Here is a 20,038-nt window from a genome sequence, read left to right as displayed (position 1 = left end):
GGGAAAATATTATTTCTAGTGGCTATAACCACAGCCAGGAGAGTTTGGGGATTAGGGGCTCTTTTGGCGAGGAATGAGTTATGCCTTGTGTATCCTGCCTGCTTTCTGATTAGAACAGACCCAGTGTTTATTCCTAAAACCAAGTCAACTTTTCACAGGTCTTAATTTTGTCCCAATCCATCCACTCCATAGAAAAAATCCTGGCATACTTTAGATGTCAGGTGGATGTTAAAGATCTTTTTAAAGAGGTTTAAGGTTTTTAGGGTGTCAAGAGTCCTCTTTTTGACTTCCCAGCCTGCATCTCTGAGAAGGAAGATGAAGGTATCTTCATCTACCTTTGCCAGATGGCTTAGGAAGTGTATATTTCAGGCATACACTTCCTCTGGTTTGGCTCCACCTACTGGGGTTATGGTGCACTCAACTCAAAGTGCAGTGGCTTCAGCAACTTTTTCTGTGCAGGCACCACTTGATGTATGTAGGGCAGCCACATGGGCATCCCTTTCATCTTTTATTAGGCATTATAACATAAATACTTTAGGCTCCTCAGATGCAGCCTTCAGCAAGCGGTTAGAATTTAGTTTTTTCAGAGACCTTCCCACCCATTGGGACCGGAGCTGCTGTAGGTCCCGTTATCAGATGCGCTCTTTCCCTACTGCAGAATAGAGCACTGGAACTTAGCTGAAGAGTCCATTCTCAGCAGTGAAACTGAGTGCATCTGCCTTACCCTAGGGGTCTCTGATACACTTAGGTGGTTTCTATCCTATCTGGTTATGTTGTTTATCCAGGAGGTTGGTAACTGGGAGAGCTCCATCTCCCAGGGTCTGTTGGAATTTGCAGTTATTCCTTGGGGGTCCATCACTTACCTTTCCAGAGTCAAACTGTTGTTTTCATGGTGTATGTGTGTGTTTTATGTTTGGTTTCACTGGAACTGGGGCCTCAAGGGAGTACGTCTCACTCTATCTAGGTCCCAGCTCAAACCTTATTGGCCCTGTCTAAGCACGAGTTGTGAGGCGCAACCCATTGTCATTGGATGCACTCCATTTCACTGCTGAGAATGGACTCTTCAGGTAAGTTCTAATGTTCCATTCTGCACCTTGCCAGCTTAGGCTGGTTTTTGCATCTTACGATTTCCTACCTTCATTTTGCCTTGCTGTGTTTGAGGGTCTGTCTTAATTCCATATAGTTCATGGTTGCTGAAGGATCTCTTTGAAAGCCAGACTGTTTGATATATTGAGATGCTCATCCATTTATACTAGAACATGGTGTAGAACTGAACACCTTTCCTTTACTCTCCTTTTAGCTGTCGACAATGGGTGTGTGGCCTATGTGTTGAGGACAGGCTTCAATACATCTCAGGTAAGAAGCAAATGAAGAGTGTCTGTCCTTATCTGAGGCAGCAGAAACTATTTCACGTGTATTTTCCTCTTAGGACTAGTGCACCTGACTAGAAACGGACTTGTCTAAAGATTTGTCTCTTTAGTTAACTCCTCTGTATGGGAAACTATCAGCAGCTCTTGAGTAGCCAGGTGATCATAAGTTATTTCCCCTTATTTTCATTTCACTTGAGCTCTTGATAAACCTTGTATCCTGTTTAAACAAATCCACAATTGAGGTATGGTGTTAAGGGATATGCATCTTAAAATAGTTATTCCTTGTACTAAGCCCTTAAGGAGGAAACTTTCTTTGGCTGCTACAACAGGAGCAAAATCCCATGCCTTTGGGAAGAATGAGATTAACCTTATCAGTTTTGCTGCAGCTGCAACTTGTAGTTAAACCTTGGAGTCTTGATATTCTCAGGGAGCAGATTTTTTGACTGTCAAAGAACTGGTAGTCAGAAATTCTTTTTTTCTTGCCATTGAACTTAAGAGCAGTGGGAGGAAAAACTTGGCAGCATAGGTATATATGCATCGGGTCATGCTTCCTTTTGTCCTCTTGAGGCAAGTAATAACATTTCCTTTGGGGCTCCATTCTCTCAACAAACTCTCCAAGGCAAATTGTTGCTGCTGCCTGTTGACTTCTCCCTCCCTCTCAGGGGAAGCTTCTGCGTACAATTCTGTTTGGCGTGAAGCGAGTGACAGCCAACAACTTAGAGACCTTCATCTTCATCCTCTTCTTGCTCGTCTTTGCCATTGCTGCTGCATCGTATGTATGGATTGAAGGTAGCTCTTGTCTTGCCTTTCTGAACCCTGGTGATGCCCTTCTATAAAGGGATATATTATTGGCAGGGGGAGGAAGGGTTGGTGTTCCACAGAAGGGACATGCAGTCAATAAGACCTTACTCTTAAGGGCGGGGCGGGTGGAATTCATGGGTTTCCAGATTGCAGATTGTTCTGGCATATTGCTGTTGTGTTCAATTTCCTCTCTAAAAGAATATACACTTTCTAGTATTAAGATGTTTAAATTTAACACTTTCCAGGGAAGATGACATGGGCTAGGTAGCAGTTGTTTAATTTCACACCAGTCTAACAACCCTACAATTTTTTCTCACGTTTTACAGATGTCCAAAGATAAAGGCCTCTAAGTGTCCATAGCTTCCAGGGTCCAATTCTAGCCTCAAAAGCAGTTCCCTCAAACCTATGATAGCCAAAGCATACTCCCCCATTTAGGGTCTGTAGGAATTAGATTTACCTGTTCTCAGGGGAGTCCACTTTGTGTATTTCTGTCCAATTATGCAGTCACACCCAGTGCAGAGATACGGCACAAATACTTGCCCCCAGAAAAAAACTGATAGAAAAACAAAGCCAGAACAGTGAATTGTACAGAGATGTAGCAAGCAACCATCCATGTTGGTGGATACTTGGGACTCACAGGGGGACTAATTAATATTTGCAATAAATTCATGTACAGAACAGTACACATGAGAACAGAGATTCTCAACCTTGGGTCCCCAGATGTTGTTGGACTTCAGCTCCCATAATCCTAAACCAAAGGCCATTGGGGCTGGGGATTATGGGAGTTGAAGTCCAATAACATCTGGAGACCTAAGGTTGAAAATCCCTGTTCTAGAACATAGTTTGGGAGTTGCTTCTCTAAAGTGTGTCTTGCTAGTGCTTCATAAAATGACATACAAGTATGTACCTGCTTCTCTTTCCAAGGCACTAAGGATCCCAGCAGGAACCGTTACAAGCTCTTTCTGGAATGCACTTTAATTCTGACCTCAGTTGTCCCACCCGAGCTCCCCATCGAACTCTCCTTGGCCGTCAACACATCACTCATTGCTCTTGCCAAATTGTGTAAGTACCAAGGCACACTTCAGAACTGCAGGATATGGAACTGACATTTTGCATTGCAGGAAGCAGCTTGATTTTATTTTATTGTTTGTCCTGCCCTTAAGAGTTCGAGCTATGCGCTAGATGTTGGGGTTTTGCAAGGGTAGCCTGGCTTCATTGGGTTCACAAAAGGATCACACTGCTTTGCACCAGTCTTCTGCAGTTCTTCCTGAGCCTCCAGTCACATGGGGAGGGGGTTAAGTCTTTTCCTGTGCTTTCCTCTTCATGTTCTTGCTTTAAGACATTAACTTTGTTCCCGTGGGTGATCCCTCAGCCCATGCCTTCCTGGTCATAAATGCCTGCTGACATTGACAAACCTCCTCCTCCCTCCATGAAACTCCTAGGTTGAAATTGGCCTGAGAATTGCATTTCTATTTCTATTGCCATGACAGTGGAGCCACCGCTCTTGCAGCCTGATGCTTAGTTGCCTGGAAAACAAGCATTGCCACAACCACTGATGACTATCTCATGAGACAAGTTGGGGTGGACTCCACACTACAGTATGGGCTAACTAGATTTAAAATAAATATTTATAATATCTATAAATATGGATCTTCTAATAATAAGCACGGACAAGTGTATCACTTATCTATATATTTCATTCTCTTATGGCTGACTGAGAACTGCGTAGGGATGTGGGGATCCGTGGGGATGTTTGGCAAGCCCCGCCCCTGCTGCAGCCACAACCAATGAAAAGGTGGGAGCGGAGGTGCTGCTCAGTGCTAGGACAGACAATGAGCTTAGGAGGGAATGCGGCAGCACAGCCACCCAAAAATGGCTGGCTGGCTGGCAGGCAGAGATGGAGGAAGGGAGCCGGGTGGCAGGCAAAGCCCTGCCACCTGGAGAAGGCCGCAGGCGGGCTTAGGAGGAGGTGCGGTGGTGGCAGGGGGCAAAGCAGCCTGGCAGGGAGGGGGGCAAAGCGGCCTGGTGGGGAGTGGGGGAGAAGCCCGGCTGGCAGGCGAAGCCCCACCAGCCTCAGGAGGGAAGAGGCAGGAGGAGGCGCTGCGGACCCGGGTTGAGGAGACGGTTGTTGCCGGGCTGGCCAGTAGCTTGAGAAGAAGGAACAGGTTGAGGAGGCGGCTGTTGCCAGGTCAGCCGGCTGCCTGAGGAGAAGCGGCTGCTGCCGTGCTGGCCGGTGGGCTGAGGGAGAGCGGCCGCCGGCGGGCTGGAGGAGGCAGCCGCCGGCAGGCCAAGAATGAGGGATGAGTTGTGCGGGGGGAGCAAGCGAAGTGAGTTGGGGGCGGGGGAGCATGCAAGTGAGAGGGTTGTGGGGGGAGAGCCGGGGGATGCCAAGGCTCAGTGTACTACCGCACAGATGCTCTGCGCGGGTTCAGCTAGTTTGTAATATTTCTTGTCAATTTCCCCACAATGTGTGTACATGCACACACATTCACACAGCTTACATATATACCCTGTTAAATACCACTCTCACCCACACATTTCACATACCGTTGTCTGTCACTGCACTAATGCTGCCTTCTACCTTTTCTGTCCCACTTCCTCCCAATAGCCCATCTATCTCAAGGCCAATTCTGCTGGCAGAGTTTTTATTTTTGAGTAAGGGAATATTCTCAAGTCTTCTATTACCACCTCAGCAGCCAATCAAACAGCAGAGGTGACTCATTTCAGTATATTAAAGCCAGAGCTCTGAATAGCCAATAGCAAGAGCCATTTTTGGAAGGGCGGTATATAAATCGAATGAATAAACAGAGACGTTTCAAATACAGAAGCCTGCATTTTCCTCCAGTTCTTCCATGGAGTTGAGGTGCAAATCTCAAAACCACTAATTGTTTTAATATTTACGCACTCGGTGCCTTAACTGGAGATCTCGCTTTTCTCTCTACAACCATAATTAGTGTCTAAACAAAGAAGCCAAAGTTTGCTTTGAGTTAGCAGAGAAAGGAGGAGAGACAATATGATGTATTTGGATGAGAATTGGTTCATTTAGAACAGTTTGTTGTGGGTTCTGCTTGTACCTCCCTTTTAAATGCAGTGTTTTAGATTGTGCGTCTGCTTATGATTCCCAGCCCTAATAGTCTAATCAGCAGTCCTAGCATGTGTGCACATGCTTTAGTAGCATAGTAAGAAGCCATCTCCTGAGCAGTCATAAGCGGCTTGGATAACTGCTGAGTTGTATCACTGCTGTTCATGTACCAAGTGATGCCTCAGTACTTCCCCAATAAAAAGAGCAATAATGATTCCCACTGTGGTGGCTGTATATGGATGGTGCACTTGCCTTGGGCCTTCTCTAACGCTGGGCTAATTAATGTTTTTTTTAATTAAATTTTAAAAGAATATAGCAATTTTTCAATTTCACGGAGCTCATACGTTTCTAATAGTCATGGAGAGAGGAAGTTGCTCTGAACTGTGCTATACTCAAATGTCAGATAAGATTAGGACATTAATTATGCCAGATTTTTTAAGGAACACATTTTTATTATGTCCTTAGGTTTGGTGACTACACTACATCTCCTACAAGAAATTAGCTTATGTGCTCAGAAACTGCACAGTTCAACACATCAGTCTTTACCAGAGAGAGCCTCCCTAAATCAAGATAACTGTTTGACAGCCATGCAAAACTAAACAAAGTGAGGGAGCTCAGGTGCCTGGCTTGTTCATGGCTTTTTGTTCTGAAAGGTGGAGGAAAAACAACTGGACATACAAAGCTGCATTATACCGAGTCAAACCATTGACAAACCATGTAGTTTGCTATTTTCTGCTCTGACCGGCAGCAGCTCTCCAAGGTTTCATGCAGGAGTCTTTCCCAGCCCTACCTGAAGATGTCAGGGATTGAACCTGGGACCTTCTGCATGCGGGGGGGGGGGGGGGGGGCGGGGCGGAGAGTTCTACCACTGAGCTATGGCCCCATCCTAAAAGGCTTCATGTCTATAGCAGCTATGAAACCACACTTGAACCAAAAAAGCAGAGGTTAGGGCTTGGAGAGGAGAGCTGGTCTTGTGGTAGCAAGCATGACTTGTCCCCATAGCTAAGCAGGGTCTGCCCTGGTTGCATATGAATGGGAGACTTGATGTGTGAGCACTGCAAGATATTTCCCTCAGGGGATGAAGCCGCTCTGGGAAGAGCAGAAGGTTCCAAGTTCCCTCCCTGGCTTCTCCAAGATAGGGCTGAGAGAGATTCCTGCCTGCAACCTTGGAGAAGCCGCTGCCAGTCTGTGAAGACAATACTGAGCTAGATAGACCAATGGTCTGACTCAGTATATGGCAGTTTCCTATGTTCCTATGAGGTGCAATTGACCAGCTCTTCCCATTTCTTCTTGCTGCAAGACTGGAAAGTCCACTGAAATTGACACTGTGCAATTTGGAAAGCTCCAGGTTTGCTTCTGAGGCAGGATCTAGGTTGTGTGTCTCAAATTAGGGCCTCCAGCAGTCAGGTTCTGGCACCTAACACCTACTTCCTGTGCCCACACGTGTTCTGTTTCCACTGCAAGCCTGGCAGACTTGAGTTTTGGGGTTTGACGATGCCATCAAGACTGTAGTACCAGTTTGCCTGAGCACTAAGTCAAGACATACAGAGTTGCCTTATACTGAGTCAGACCATTGGTCCATTTAGCTTGGTATTGTCTGATTGGCAGCAGTTCTCCATAGTTTTGAGACAAGGGCCTTTCCCAGCCTTGTATGTTGATGCCAGAAATTGAACCTGGGACCTTCTGCGTTCAAGACAGGCACTCTACTTCTAACCAATGACCCAGTAAACTGGGTTGTGGGGTGAGATAGGCATGAACCTGTATTTCTTCTTTGTGGATCCCTGTTTGTCTTGTCAAAAGCTTGTCTCTGGCCTTGACATTTGTCACTTCTGTAGTAGTGCTTAATTTCCAAAGGGGTAAGGGCCCAATAGGTTTTGAGAACACGATGGTATGTTGATGAGAGCTCATGCTGTGGGTAGGAAGAGTTGAACCCAGAGTGACTCACAAAGAGCAGGGATCTTTGTGAAGGTAGCTTGGTTGGAATTGTGATTGCTCTAAAACTTTGTTTCAAAGAGAGTTACTGAGGCCTATGATGAACTGACTCTCAGGAAAAAAGATTTGGTTAAAAATGGTTTGTGTTTCTATGAACTATGTTGCTTGGTTTAGAGGTATTGTAGGAAGGTGCGCATGGCGACTGTTGTCAGGTGTTTGGAACCTAGTTACAGTCTTTAGGGGCATGGCTCAATTTGATTGGTGGAAGGAGTTCCGTGAATTTCAGCGCCTGGGCAAAAGGAGAGAGGGCAGTTGGGAAGAAGCAACTGCCAAGTAGGAAATTAGATGTGGAAGGACTGACAAGGAAAATAGCTGGTAAAATTTTTAAAAAGTAAGGTGGAAGGAGGAGTGGTGGCTGGAGTTAAGGAGCTGGTTTGAACAAGTATACCCCAAGACTGAAATATCAAGAAAATCCTATGGTTATCTTTCAATTTCTGTAATGATGTAAAAAGATAAATTTTGGGGAAATAATGTTCTTGACTCATGTTCTAATGGTGTGACTCCTGTGGCTACAGCATTGACCACCTACTGAGGGTAGTGAATATTAACTACTGAAGAGAGAAATATTCTAGTGAAGATTGTAGTAAATAAATGGTAGCAGAGGCTCAAGCAAGAAGAAAGTCAGGTTTGACTGTCAGGGTGTGGAGTGGCAGAACACTCAGCAAGGGCGTAGTATGATGGTGGTGTGGCCCATTCAGCAAGCAGAAGGTCTCTTCAGCCATTATGAGCTTGTGGGGTTGAGCTGAAGAAAGGTAAAAATTGAATACATGCAATGGAGACTGCTGGCATGGCATACTTACACGCACACCTCTTCGTTGTCTTCTTGCAGATGTGTACTGCACAGAACCATTCCGCATCCCCTTTGCGGGCAAGGTCCAGATTTGCTGCTTTGACAAAACTGGCACACTCACCAGCGACAGCCTGGTAGTGAGGGGTGTGGCTGGGCTCAGGTAAGTCTGGAGTGAAAGGATATGGCGCATTGGGGAGAGAAGGCCCTTTGGAACCATCTTGGACCCTTTGACTCTCTCCCCATGCTCCTTCTCTGCCTGCATTCTGAGGCAATCACAGACAGGGCTGTGTATACTATGTGCTTAAAATAAATAAAAATTCAGCATCAATGTAACCCAGATTCTACAACCGATGTACAAGGCTAAGTTATGTGACCTTAAAAAACACTGTTCCCAATAGGAATGGGGAGAAACAAGTTGCTGTTCAAGGCACTGAAGCCCCAGCCTCTGACCACTGAATCTTATTTAACCACCTCTGACTTTAGCATTTCACCAGCCAGTGCCCACGTACATTCAAGCAATGCCTTCAGAAACTTGCTTTAAAAACAAAAAACAAAAAAACTAAGAAAGCTGAGAATCTCAGGAAGCTGGATTCTTTGCCTTTGTTGTACACCTGCAGGATCACAACATATACTCAGCCTTGAATATTGGAAAGCAGGTGCCTCATCTAGTCCAGATGTTTTCTGGTACTTACAGTAAATAGGGGCTGTGGTTTCTTGCACCAAAAAGTGAGCAAAAAAGCCAAGATTTCTTGTCTGCCATAAACAAAATTGTCCAAAATTCCACACTGCTCAGTAAGTTGGTAACAATCACTTGAACAAGCTCAGGACCATTCATAAAACTTTATTTCTGATTGGTTTCCCTTCCATTGCATTCAGTTTCATTTGCTTGTCCTGGGTTGGTTGGCTGGTTGTTTCATCCCAGGCCCAGCAGCCACTTCTGTTCCACAAGGGTTTGGGGGAAGCTTGCTTGGACTGATGAATCACGGTTTGAGACAATTGGTGGAATGCTCAGGTGATTGCTTTCTCACATTTGGTTGGTGGGGGCGGGGGGCGGAATCTGCATGGAATAAACCCAAAACACGGAATGTGAAATGGTCTTTGATTTACTGTTAGAAGAGAGTATTGTTTGCATCTAAGATAGTAAGGAGGTTAGGTATTCTGTTCTTCTGGCGACCAGAAGCAGAGGGGGGAAAGGAATAGGACTCAAGGGAAATAGGCAGCCAATAGGAAGAAGTCGGAAGATTCTGCAGGGGTTAAACATGAACCACTACCCCACTTCATATAATTGGTGTATTATCTGATATTATGTATACTCAGTAAAGCTGATTTTCACATTAATGAATAGGAATGTGTTACATTAAGGTTTTCCTAGGCTGAAGTAACACTTTAAGTAAACACGTCCTCTGCCTCTTGCTGCAGGGATGGGAAAGAAGTGACCCCCGTGTCAGACATTCCTATCGAAACACATCGAGTCATTGCCACCTGCCACTCACTAATGCAACTGGACGATGGGACGCTGGTGGGAGACCCACTGGAGAAGGCTATGCTGACTGCTGTGGAATGGACTCTGACCAAAGGTAAGCTTGCTTAGCTTCCAAGCTACAAAACGCTTTCTTCCTGCCCTTTGTCCTGCAAGCACAGATGAGAAATGGAACTTTTCTGGAATGCAACTAGCCAAGAAGAACTTAATTGTCCATAAATCCACTTTGCCCCAAGCAGGGTTTATGTAGGTCTTGTCCTCAGAACCTGTCTCTGAATTAATAATGGAAAGAGAGGCTGGATTTAAATTGTCACGTTATCCACATAACAGTTACGCATGAAATCCTGATGATTTTTGGAGCTCCCTTACACAGTGACTTGCTCTGAGGTGGTCTTCATTTCCTGCAGCCATACTTGGTGACGGGAATGTCAGTTTCCATTTTAAAAAAAAAATTCTAGCCTTTATGACTGCAATGATACACTTGACAATGCCTCATGAAAGGGAAGGGTTGCCTGAAGAAGACTTCCTGAGGTCAGTGAGTGGGGCTTTGGTGCCATGTTTTGGTTTCTTACCTCTTCCTGCAACTAAATTATGCAAATAGGTGAAATTGCACAAAATGCTCACACTGCATAATTTACACAGTTAACAAAATTAAGCCTCTTGGCACAGAACCTTTTTTACCAACATGCAGAATTTTACATTTTTTAAAATTGTGGCCTATAAATGTGTATTCCTGGAGAGAGAACAGTGTCTGTATTGGACCTGGTGCAGCTCAGTTCAGATCACTGCTCAGACCGTACATTCCCTGCAAACTGAGCAAAGAGACGTCTTTTAAAAGTGGCGATTCTCCTTATTTAGCCGAGAAAGAGCAACTGGCCCTATCCAGCCCCAGCACAGCATCTCTCCCATGGCTCTTGCTGGTATCTATCTTATGTTTCTTTTTAAAATTGTGAGCCCTTTGGGGACAGGAGCCATTTACTATGTCAATATCTATGTAAACCACTTTGGGAACTTCTGTTGAAAAGCAGTATATAAATAGTTGTCATATCTGTACATTTCTTGGAAAAGTCATGCCCCCTTGGCGTCTGTTGTCTGTCTAGAGATGGTGATAATTGCATCAAAGAGAATGACTGCAAACCAGTTAACACTTAAACAGCACTCCTGTTTGTTAACTGGAAATAGGTCATCCTGTGTTTAGTGGGGCTTACTCCTCACTAAATGTATTTAGGCTTGCAGCTTAAAAGTGTTGTGCAAATGGTGTACTGCCTCAGAGTGTAAGCCTGGAAGCAAACCACTGTTCTCTCAGCCGCTAAATCTGCAATATGGGGATAGTATTGACCCATTTTACAAAATCGTTATAATGAGGGCTGCTGAGCTCATGTATGTGAAAAATGTTCAGCACTCTAAAAGCACTATACAAATTCTTTTGATGATGATATCCAGAGGTGTCAGGGAATAGAATCCTTTTTCTGTTTCTCCTTGAATTTCAGATCTTGAGTGAGCAAATTTGCTTCTTTCCATAACTGTTTTGTAGGTTTGGCTACACTTTTCCTTTCAAATACTCAGATTTTGTTGTGACCTAGCTTCCAACTAGCTAGATGGTCTGACTCTGACAGTTTCTTAACTGTCAGAAGCACTTTAGTACATGCAGAAGTCATGGCTAAGGGAAGTGGAGCTCATACTCATACCATTTTGATAAATAGCACATACCTTGGGGCATCAGGCCTCTTTGCCACCCTCCTCCCCAAGGGAGCCCAAAGATGAGGATTTCTGCTTGTGGTGCTGTTGAACCCTTTCAGGATTTCCCAATCTCTTTGTTTCCAGATGAGAAAGTTTTCCCCCGAAGTATTAAAACTCAGGGACTGAAAATTCACCAGCGCTTTCATTTTGCCAGTGCCCTGAAAAGAATGTCGGTCTTGGCTTCCTACGAGAAGGTCGGCTCTACTGATCTGTGTTACGTTGCAGCTGTGAAGGGGGCCCCAGAGACACTGCACAGAATGGTGAGCAAGGAGAGTCTACATACTCTGATTTCCCTGTTATTGGTTATTCACCCTGCCATGAAATTAGCAAGGCAGAGGGCAGAGTACAAGTATGAGCAGGATCGGGGGTGGAGAATATGGTGGCTTAGTGGTTAGAACCCTTAAAGACTGCCGCAGAGGAAATACTTGCACCTGTCATGGTTTGGCCTAGTTGTAGGTGAGTATCTAGTACCCTGAAGAGGACAGACCAGATAACATAGTGAAGATAGGAGGAGTGGCACTGAACCCCAAATAAGCCATGCAGGGGGGTTTTTTGAGACCAGAGCTACAAAGCACTGATTTGGATCCTAAGGGGCTCTTGTGACTGGATAGGCATTGTGTTTCTCATGCAGCCAAGGTGTGCATGTGTACACACACACACTCTGAAATCCCAAAAAGTACCTGTCCAGTGTGAGATTTCCAACTTATATCAGATGATCTTCTGCATTCTCCCTGCCTTTCTGTGAAAGTAGCTTAACACAGCCAAGTCCTGAGGTTTGATTATGAAAATGTTCACCTCTTTGAGTGTGTGGGTGTGATGACAAGCAAACCCCCACTACATAAGAGGACACATTATTAAATATCTCACTGGCCCTGATGTGCTTAACTCTTCTTTGTTAAATAGTAGCTGTCAGAGGGATGTGATCCAGATAGGACTGTGGTGTGGGGAAAGAGGGTTTAAACCCTTTGCCACTACCATGGTTCTGATTGAAACTCCCCACACACATACAGCTGCATTTGCCCTCTGAGTAAATCTCCCAGTGATGGCGTGGTGACCCAGATTGGGACCATGGTGGAAGCAAAAGGTTAAACCCCCTCACTCCCCATTCCAGTGTACCTTTGATCCAGATCACCTCTACCGTTTCAACTGCTATTCAGGATAGTCAAGTTAAGCACATTGGGGTCAGTGACACATTAACTAACACAACATGTGATTTGGCCCATAGGCCACAAGTGCCTGTCAATAGGCCCTTCCTGTTTGCCTGATGTTCTCCAAGCATGAAGTTGCTGTGAGCTCTACTGCTAGGACAGAATCCATTGACTAGTGGCTCTGTTGTTCTAACCCCTTGTGGTGCACAGTGGTGGGGATGCTCCAAGTTCTGTCTTGACGGCCCCTTCTTTCTTTCTTTCTTTCTTTCTTTCTTTCTTTCTTTCTTTCTTTCTTTCTTTCTTTCTTTCTTTCTTTCCCCCTGTGTAGTTCTCTCAGTGCCCAAGTAGCTACAACCTTATCCACACAGAGATCTCGCGGGAGGGAGCCAGGGTGCTGGCGCTTGGCTACAAGGAATTGGGACACCTCACTCATCAGCAGGTAGGCTTGGCCTTTTCCCATCTTGACACATTTATTTTATTTATTTATTATATTTTGTAAACTGCCTGACACCTAATGCAGCCTGATTGGGAAGATTGCTGCTTCGGTGCTAATCGTGCTCTGGTGTCGAGGATGCCTGAATGACACAGTTCCTGCTTGCCGGGTTTACAGTCTGTGTTGGATGCACATAAGGGGGTGAGGTGCAAGCAGCATGAAGGGGTTCTGGGAAGACTGTGTCAGAGAACTGCCATATGGAAGAGAAATGCATTGATGACTTGGAAGGAGAAGACTGTTCAGGTCTCGCGGAGCCATCAGGGCAGAAAGTGGAGGGATGGGAATGGGGAGAAAACTAAGGGGGCCGGTTGACATGAGTTCTTATGTGCAGTCGGGAGAGCAATGAAGTGAGAAGAGATGCACTCAGGCTGGAAAGCTTAAAACCTGCAGCCAGGAAGTTTGCAATAAATGCAGAGGAGGACAGACTTGAGGGGAGTGGTATGATCAAACAGTGGAAGAGGGTGATAGCTGACTAGGCAAATAAGGAAGGAGGCTGGATTTTCCACGACTGGAAGTTAGCTAATCAGAACCAGGTGCTCTTGAAGAAGAGATGCATGACCCACTCGAGACAAGCATGAAATGAAAGTAGTAGAAGGGGTTTCTCTGGCCTGAACCCTCCCACAAATGGGCTTAGGTAGAAAAAGAATCCAGATTCCAACACATCTGTTTTTTCATGTGATTATGAATTTGGCTCACAAAGTGATTCATGTGGTGATGTCAGTCAGTGGTTGCCATAAAATGAGAATCTGAATCTATGAGGAAAGCTTTGTTCTGCTGTATAGTTAAGTTAAATGGATGTGTTTATCCTGACTCTCTTTTCTTATCCAAAGGCACGAGAGATTAAGCGAGACACACTGGAATGTGATCTGCGGTTTGTGGGCTTCATTGTGGTTTCATGCCCCCTTAAAGTAGACTCTAAACCAGTTATTCGGGAGATCCTGAACGCATCTCATCACGTGAGTAAAGCTGAGATGTTGTAGAAGACACAGATATGGTAGTCCTAGACAAAATGGCCGGCCCACCTGCAGAACCACATCAAAGTTGGCCCCTGGGCAACAGAGCACTCCCACCACAACTCCAGAAAAGTACATCGCACCTATTTCAGGAAGGGGCTAAGGAAGAAGCAACAGGCTGTCCTCCCAAAAGTGAGGATATTCCCCACTCCAATCCATTGTATTTCAGGGGATGGATCAAAGTTAATGCTTTTAAAAAGAAAAAAAGTGGACAGGTTTGGGTATAGGAGAGGTGTTTAGGAAAGTCCCTTCGTGAACACATACTCTCACTAGAAGTGGTTTCTCACTAGATAACAGAGGTTTGTTTTCTGCACCAAAAGTATGTTTCCAAATTGCCCAGAAAAAGTAAAGCAGATGTTTCCTTAAATAATATACATTTAGGTAGAACATGTCACTGCATTTATTTGTTCATGTGATTCACAAAATGTATTCTGAATAGTATTTCAAAAACAGATTTCAAATACTACTGAGGTCAGTCAGCGCAGCATATGTGCAGTGCATTGCCAGGCCCTGCCATTAGTGGGGGTGGGTGGGTGGGATGAGTGTGCTCTTCCTGAGCTTGCCTCTTTCCCCTTCTCAGGTAGTGATGATAACAGGTGACAACCCACTGACTGCTTGCCACGTGGCCCAGGAACTGCACTTCACCCAGAAGGAGCAGACACTCATCCTGCAGCCACCCAGTAGCAAAGGTAAAAGGGCTCTGGGAGGGAGGACTTTGCTGTGACCCTAAGCTGAGCATTTGCCACTCTGGGCTTCAGAATGTGGCATGGGCTTTCACATCTGCAACAGCATGTGCCTTGGAGCAGCAGCCGCTAGGTAGAGGCAGAGGGAGAAAGTGAAGCTATATAGCCTGAGATCTGTGTGTCATAGAGTTAGGGCAGTGGCTTCCTATCTTCAGGGAACCTTTTCCACATTGATTTGTCTGCCACATTGCACGGCGTTCAAAATTAAGCGGCATGTTCTAGGGCACAGGTTTTCAGCCAGGGATACTTTGAAGCCTCCTGGGGGTGGGGTACACGGGGTACACAGAACCTTCCTGCATCTCTGGCTCAGTTGGGTATACTGTGGAGCCCTGGCCATGAGGCTCCAGGGAACAGGAGAAGGCACAGTATAGAGTTAGAGGTTCAGCTGTTGCATGTTTGGCTCCTGATTCCAGGGCAGATTCGTTTCGCTTGTGTCTGATTTCCCACCATCTTTTGCAAGATTTACTTTGGCAAGGGGGGTTCGGTTGCTTATAAGGAGTGCCTGAGCTGCAGCTTTTGTCATAGAAGGGCTACACTGGTTTTAAAAGGTTTAAAAAAAACCACAACTCTTCTAGAGTGTGCCCTCAATTCATGCTGACTGCTATCCAAGCCTCCTGGGCATCACCATCACCCATGTGGACACAGAATTCATCCTGGAACATTTTGACAGCTGTATGTTGCAGGGGATCAATAACACTTGCCAAGCTGCCTTGCAAGGACTCTTGTCTGCCATTATTGATAGGTTTACAAGGACTTCTTGAGTTCCCTAGAATACAATCTGTAAAACGCCTAGACTAATGGATTCCCATCAGTATTTACTACAGCAGCCAAAATCACTTGATATGTTGTCAATTGTAGCTACATCAGCAAACTATGAGACTGAGATGTGGGATGGATATATAAAAAATAAACTTATTTTATGTGTTAAGCTTGAAGCGCTACTTTTCGGGAGGGTGTCGGCCTCATCTTGATTTGGACACAGGAGCAAAAAGCTTTATCCCTTTTCTGGAATGTGCATATTTTTGTTACCTGTAAATAAAGCCTGGTGCAGCCAGGAGTGAAAACTAGAGAGGAAGGAATCAACCAGAGCCCCACAAATCTAAAATGCACATAGTTGTAGAGATGCCCTGGCAAAAATGTGTAACTACATTCATATCATGTAACGGTGTTGCTTGATTCATTTGTTGAGTAGGTCTGCTCCTAATTCCTCTGGCATGCCACTCAGGGGATTTATTAGTCCCACATGCCTGCGGTTCTGGTTGCTACTGGCATTCCAGTCTTTGGATGCCAGTTTCCTTCCGATACAATTCATGTGTGATTTTTCTTTTTCTTTCATTTTTAAAAAAGCCTTACGTGTAAAGAAATATGACACTGCCACGTTGGTTAGCATGTAGTGGCCAATTAATACTCTGCATGTCTGCATATGTACTGTGTGTCTTTCCAGATTCCAGCTGGCAGTGGCAGTCCATCAGTGGCACCGTCACTCTCCCAATCGTGCCTCATTTGTTGCAGGAGCTGACCAAGAACCATAACCTCTGTATCACGGGGGAAGGACTCTCTCAGCTGCAGGCCACTGACTCCCAACTCCTGCTTAGGCTTATTCCACACGTGCAGGTCTTTGCACGCGTCGCACCCAAGCAGAAGGTGAGAGCAGCTTCCTCATCCCAGTAGCCCCCTTCTGACGTTCTAAAATGATCATGCTGTGTATGTGCTTACAGCATGCATAATGGACTAGAAATCCTGCCCCTGGCACTCCCCTCCCCGTGCTGCTCATGGTTACAGCGTTCATCTGAAGGGGCAGATGCTATATGCGTGATGATGGCATTCACTTCTTCAGACACCATATTTGCCAGCAATGTGGGAGGGGTGTGTGCCAGGTAGAGGTGTGTAGAACCAGTTCGAATGTAACTGGGTTCTATTCAAACTGGCCTGGTTCCAGGCGCGGAGAGAGCCAAGCGGCATCCTGGGTTCTGCTGCCGCTACGGGCCCCAGCCCCACCACCTGCATCTGACGTGTAACGCAGGGCACGTTTAGCCACACCCCCTGCGCCATACGCCAGACACAGAGCGTGGCTTCGTTCCCAAACGGGGCCTGGCCGGGTTTGCTTGCAAACGGGGCTGCGCAGCCCTGTTTGGGAGCGAAGTCACACCCCCACGGCTGATGTCAGATGTGGGGGGCGTGTCTGGGGCAACGAGGCACAGCCTCTGATTGGCAGCGGCCTGGGTTCTTTGAACCTGTTCACCCAATGGTGGCTCCACCCCTGCCTGGTTCTACTGGCTCAAACTCGAACCAAAGTCTCAGTTCAAACTCAACCACGCCTAGTCAGTTACAGACTAGTTCAAGGGGTGATGCTTGTAAAGGGGAATCTGGCCTTTAAAAGGTTTCTAAGGATGGGGGTGGGGGCAGCAAGAGAGCAGTTTGGTGTTGCTGGCTCCCCTAAACCTTACCATCCCCCCCAACACACACACACACACACACACACACACACACACAGAGCTGCTGTACAGTTCCAGCCTCTGCGGAACTGTGCCGCCACTGCATGAGCCACACTGCTGGGGGGAGTGCTGGGGTTTAGAGGAAATGGTGGAAAGATGCCCTCTCACCACCCTCCGTCAATCCTTAAAGATTGTGCTGCTGAGTCGGTGTCGACTCCTAGCGATCACATAGATTTGCCTATCCTTGTTGTTTTCTTGGAGTGGTTTACCAGTGCCTCCTCCCGCGCAGTATGAGATGATGCCTTCAGCACTTTCCCATATCACTGCTGCCCAGTATAGGTGACTACAGATATATTTACTAGGCACAGTCTTTTTTTCTTCCCAATTTCAAAATAAAGGTGGGAAGTTCCTTTAGAGAAGAATCCTTACCATGCGCTTTTGGTATTTCAGTGCTGAATTGAGAACAGGGAAAATGCCATACAGAGATGTGTAGAGTTTGGCATCCTTCTGCCATCCATTTCCAGTCTCCCCAGTCTCTAGAGATTTCCAGACTCCCAACATTTATTCACCCAAGCTTTTTAACATAATTTCTGTTTTGCTTTCTTTGTTGTAAACCACCTAGAGACATGAGTTTGGAGCCGTGTACAAATACACGAAAGATTTAAATAATAAAAGAAGCAGCAGTATCTTAAGAAAAATTATACTGAGGCTACAAACCTCCAAAACACATTCTACAGTGACTCACATATTAGGAAACCCAAAACAATGCTATCACCTCAAGACACAGAACCCAAAGGACTGGGGGGTAGCCCACAAACAACTCTTGAAGAAACAGATCTTGAAAAAACAGGAATTAATTTGCAAGGGCCATATAATCTATACTGTCATTTAGCCCCTTAAGAATTATAGTATTGAGTCTTGATATTCAAGCTGCTTCCTTGCTAAGAAGCTTCTTTTTAAATATTTCTTTCCTCTGTGGGGGCAATCTGGTCAATTGCCCAAAACATGATGTCTTCTGCCATGTGTCCACCAGAAAGTTCCCTCTATTTACGTGTTGCCATCACCACAAGAGATCACATGGACATTTTATTACATAGACTACCCCTTGAATCCTAGTAGGCATTACTTTCATTGATTATCCAAATCACCAAAGGACAATCTTTTTGGTGTAGTTAAATAGGCACAGTGCCCATAGGAATGATGACCCATAGGTAATGCACTTGGTAATACATTAGGCATCATTACTCTTCTTTATTTTAAACTTTTATCATTGTGCACTAATATGTCCTTAATATTCTCAGTCCTTTTGTAAGCAAAAAATAGTTTTTCTCCCCCCCCACCCCCCAAAAAAACACCAGGTACATCCTCCAAAATATACCAGTGTTTCAAAATGCTCCTTTTTACATTCATATGTGCACACTTTCATACAACTGTCCTTCCATTGGTTTTTGGATGTCAAAATCTCAGTACGTGGAGTGGAAAGAGCGCTTCGATATGCTTTTGAAATGGTTTCAACTGGATAGCCTCTCCTCTTAAATTCTCCCTCTAATTTGTTAACTTCCTTTTTTAATCCAAAAAGGCACAATTTATCTGCAATCTGAGAAACTGACCCAATGGGGTCGCCTAGAGTGAGAACTTTGAAAGTGTAAGTATTTTGTTCTGTCAGTTGCTTGTACATTATGGTGTATAATCCCCTTGTATTCTTAATAACCATAATGTCCAAAACATTTATATTGTTCTCACTAAATTGCATCTGAAATTAGTGATGTGCACAGACCAATCCAGAGGCCATTCTACAGGCCTCCGGACTGGTCCGATCTTGAGCGGTTCGAATGCCGGGGTGGGAGTTCCTTTAAGGGCGGGGGGAGGGTGTACTTACCCCTCCCGCCGCTTTTCCCCCGCCGGCGCACTTTTTAAAAAAAAGCATTTGGGGTGGCAGGTTACCTCCCTGCCACCCCTTCCCCCTCTCGGCAGCAAAAGGCTTCAGAAAGCCTTTTGCGTGTGCACACGATACGTCTCCGCGTCACGTGTGCACTTGCAAAAGGCTTTCTGAAGCCTTTTGCTGCTGAGAGGGGGAAGGGGTGGCAGGTTGGTAACCTGCCACTCCAAATGCTTACAAAAAAACGTGCGCCGGCAGGAGGGTAACTACACCCTCCTCCCACCCTTAAAGGAACCCCCACCCCAGTGCCGGACCACAGCTCCGCAGTTCCGTGCACATCCCTGTCTGAAATCTAATGTTGAGGTTTCTGAAACTGAGCCAAAAAGATTAAAAAATGCATTGAAATAAATCTCTTCAACAGCAGCTGCTCTTTAATGGTTGTGTAAGGATGCTAAAGTTGCCTATCCATTACTCTGCTCCCTGTTGCAGGAGTTTGTGATCACAACGCTGAAAGGGCTCGGCTATGTCACCCTGATGTGTGGGGATGGGACCAATGATGTGGGGGCTCTAAAGCATGCTGACGTGGGTGAGTGTTTGCTCAGTTTAAAAAGTGATAAATTGGGTTTTGATAAACAACTTTGAATACAAGTTCTGATAAAAGGCAGGCACCACCTTAGAAGAGACTGGCTGCTTCTCCCACACAGGAAAGAATGCCTCAGTTAAAATGATCACCTGCACTTTTTGTCAAAACTTGTGTGTTCGTTTTAAAAATGTAAATGTCTACTGTCTAATTGAGCAAAACATTTTTAATTGATCTAAGCAATTAGTTGGTTAAATATTGCAGCCCAATCTGTTAAATAATTTGTTCATATGCAATTTTAGCTTAAAATCATATGATTAATTGGCTTAAGATTTCATTGAGTGACAGCATTTCATACATGATGAGGCTCAAGTTCCTACCTGTTTTAGCCAAGCTTTTAATGTGAATGTAACCTACATTGGCCAAAATGTTCATTGTCGTTACAATTTTTTTCATGAATAATGATCAGACATCCATATAAATAACATGTAG

At 45.3% G+C, this 20,038-nt stretch overlaps 1 protein-coding gene across 1 annotated transcript in view; it reads left to right on the top strand.

Moving 5' to 3' along the window:
* The window catches only part of ATP13A1 (ATPase 13A1), a 65,949-nt gene that overhangs the window by 32,992 nt on the left and 12,919 nt on the right, over window positions 1-20,038 (top strand). The window contains exons 9-19 of the mRNA XM_053291070.1: window positions 1,301-1,356; window positions 2,033-2,159; window positions 3,096-3,233; window positions 8,075-8,195; window positions 9,455-9,612; window positions 11,340-11,515; window positions 12,732-12,842; window positions 13,727-13,852; window positions 14,490-14,598; window positions 16,097-16,296; window positions 19,456-19,552. Of these exons, the coding sequence (XP_053147045.1) occupies window positions 1,301-1,356; window positions 2,033-2,159; window positions 3,096-3,233; window positions 8,075-8,195; window positions 9,455-9,612; window positions 11,340-11,515; window positions 12,732-12,842; window positions 13,727-13,852; window positions 14,490-14,598; window positions 16,097-16,296; window positions 19,456-19,552 (1,419 nt within the window). The remainder of the gene's footprint in view (window positions 1-1,300; window positions 1,357-2,032; window positions 2,160-3,095; window positions 3,234-8,074; window positions 8,196-9,454; window positions 9,613-11,339; window positions 11,516-12,731; window positions 12,843-13,726; window positions 13,853-14,489; window positions 14,599-16,096; window positions 16,297-19,455; window positions 19,553-20,038) is intronic.

This window comes from Hemicordylus capensis, chromosome 2, assembly GCF_027244095.1.
Source record: "Hemicordylus capensis ecotype Gifberg chromosome 2, rHemCap1.1.pri, whole genome shotgun sequence".
Lineage (NCBI taxonomy): Eukaryota > Metazoa > Chordata > Lepidosauria > Squamata > Cordylidae > Hemicordylus > Hemicordylus capensis.
The sequence above is the reverse complement of the archived record's forward strand: the minus strand, read 5'-3'. Positions and strand labels throughout refer to the sequence as shown.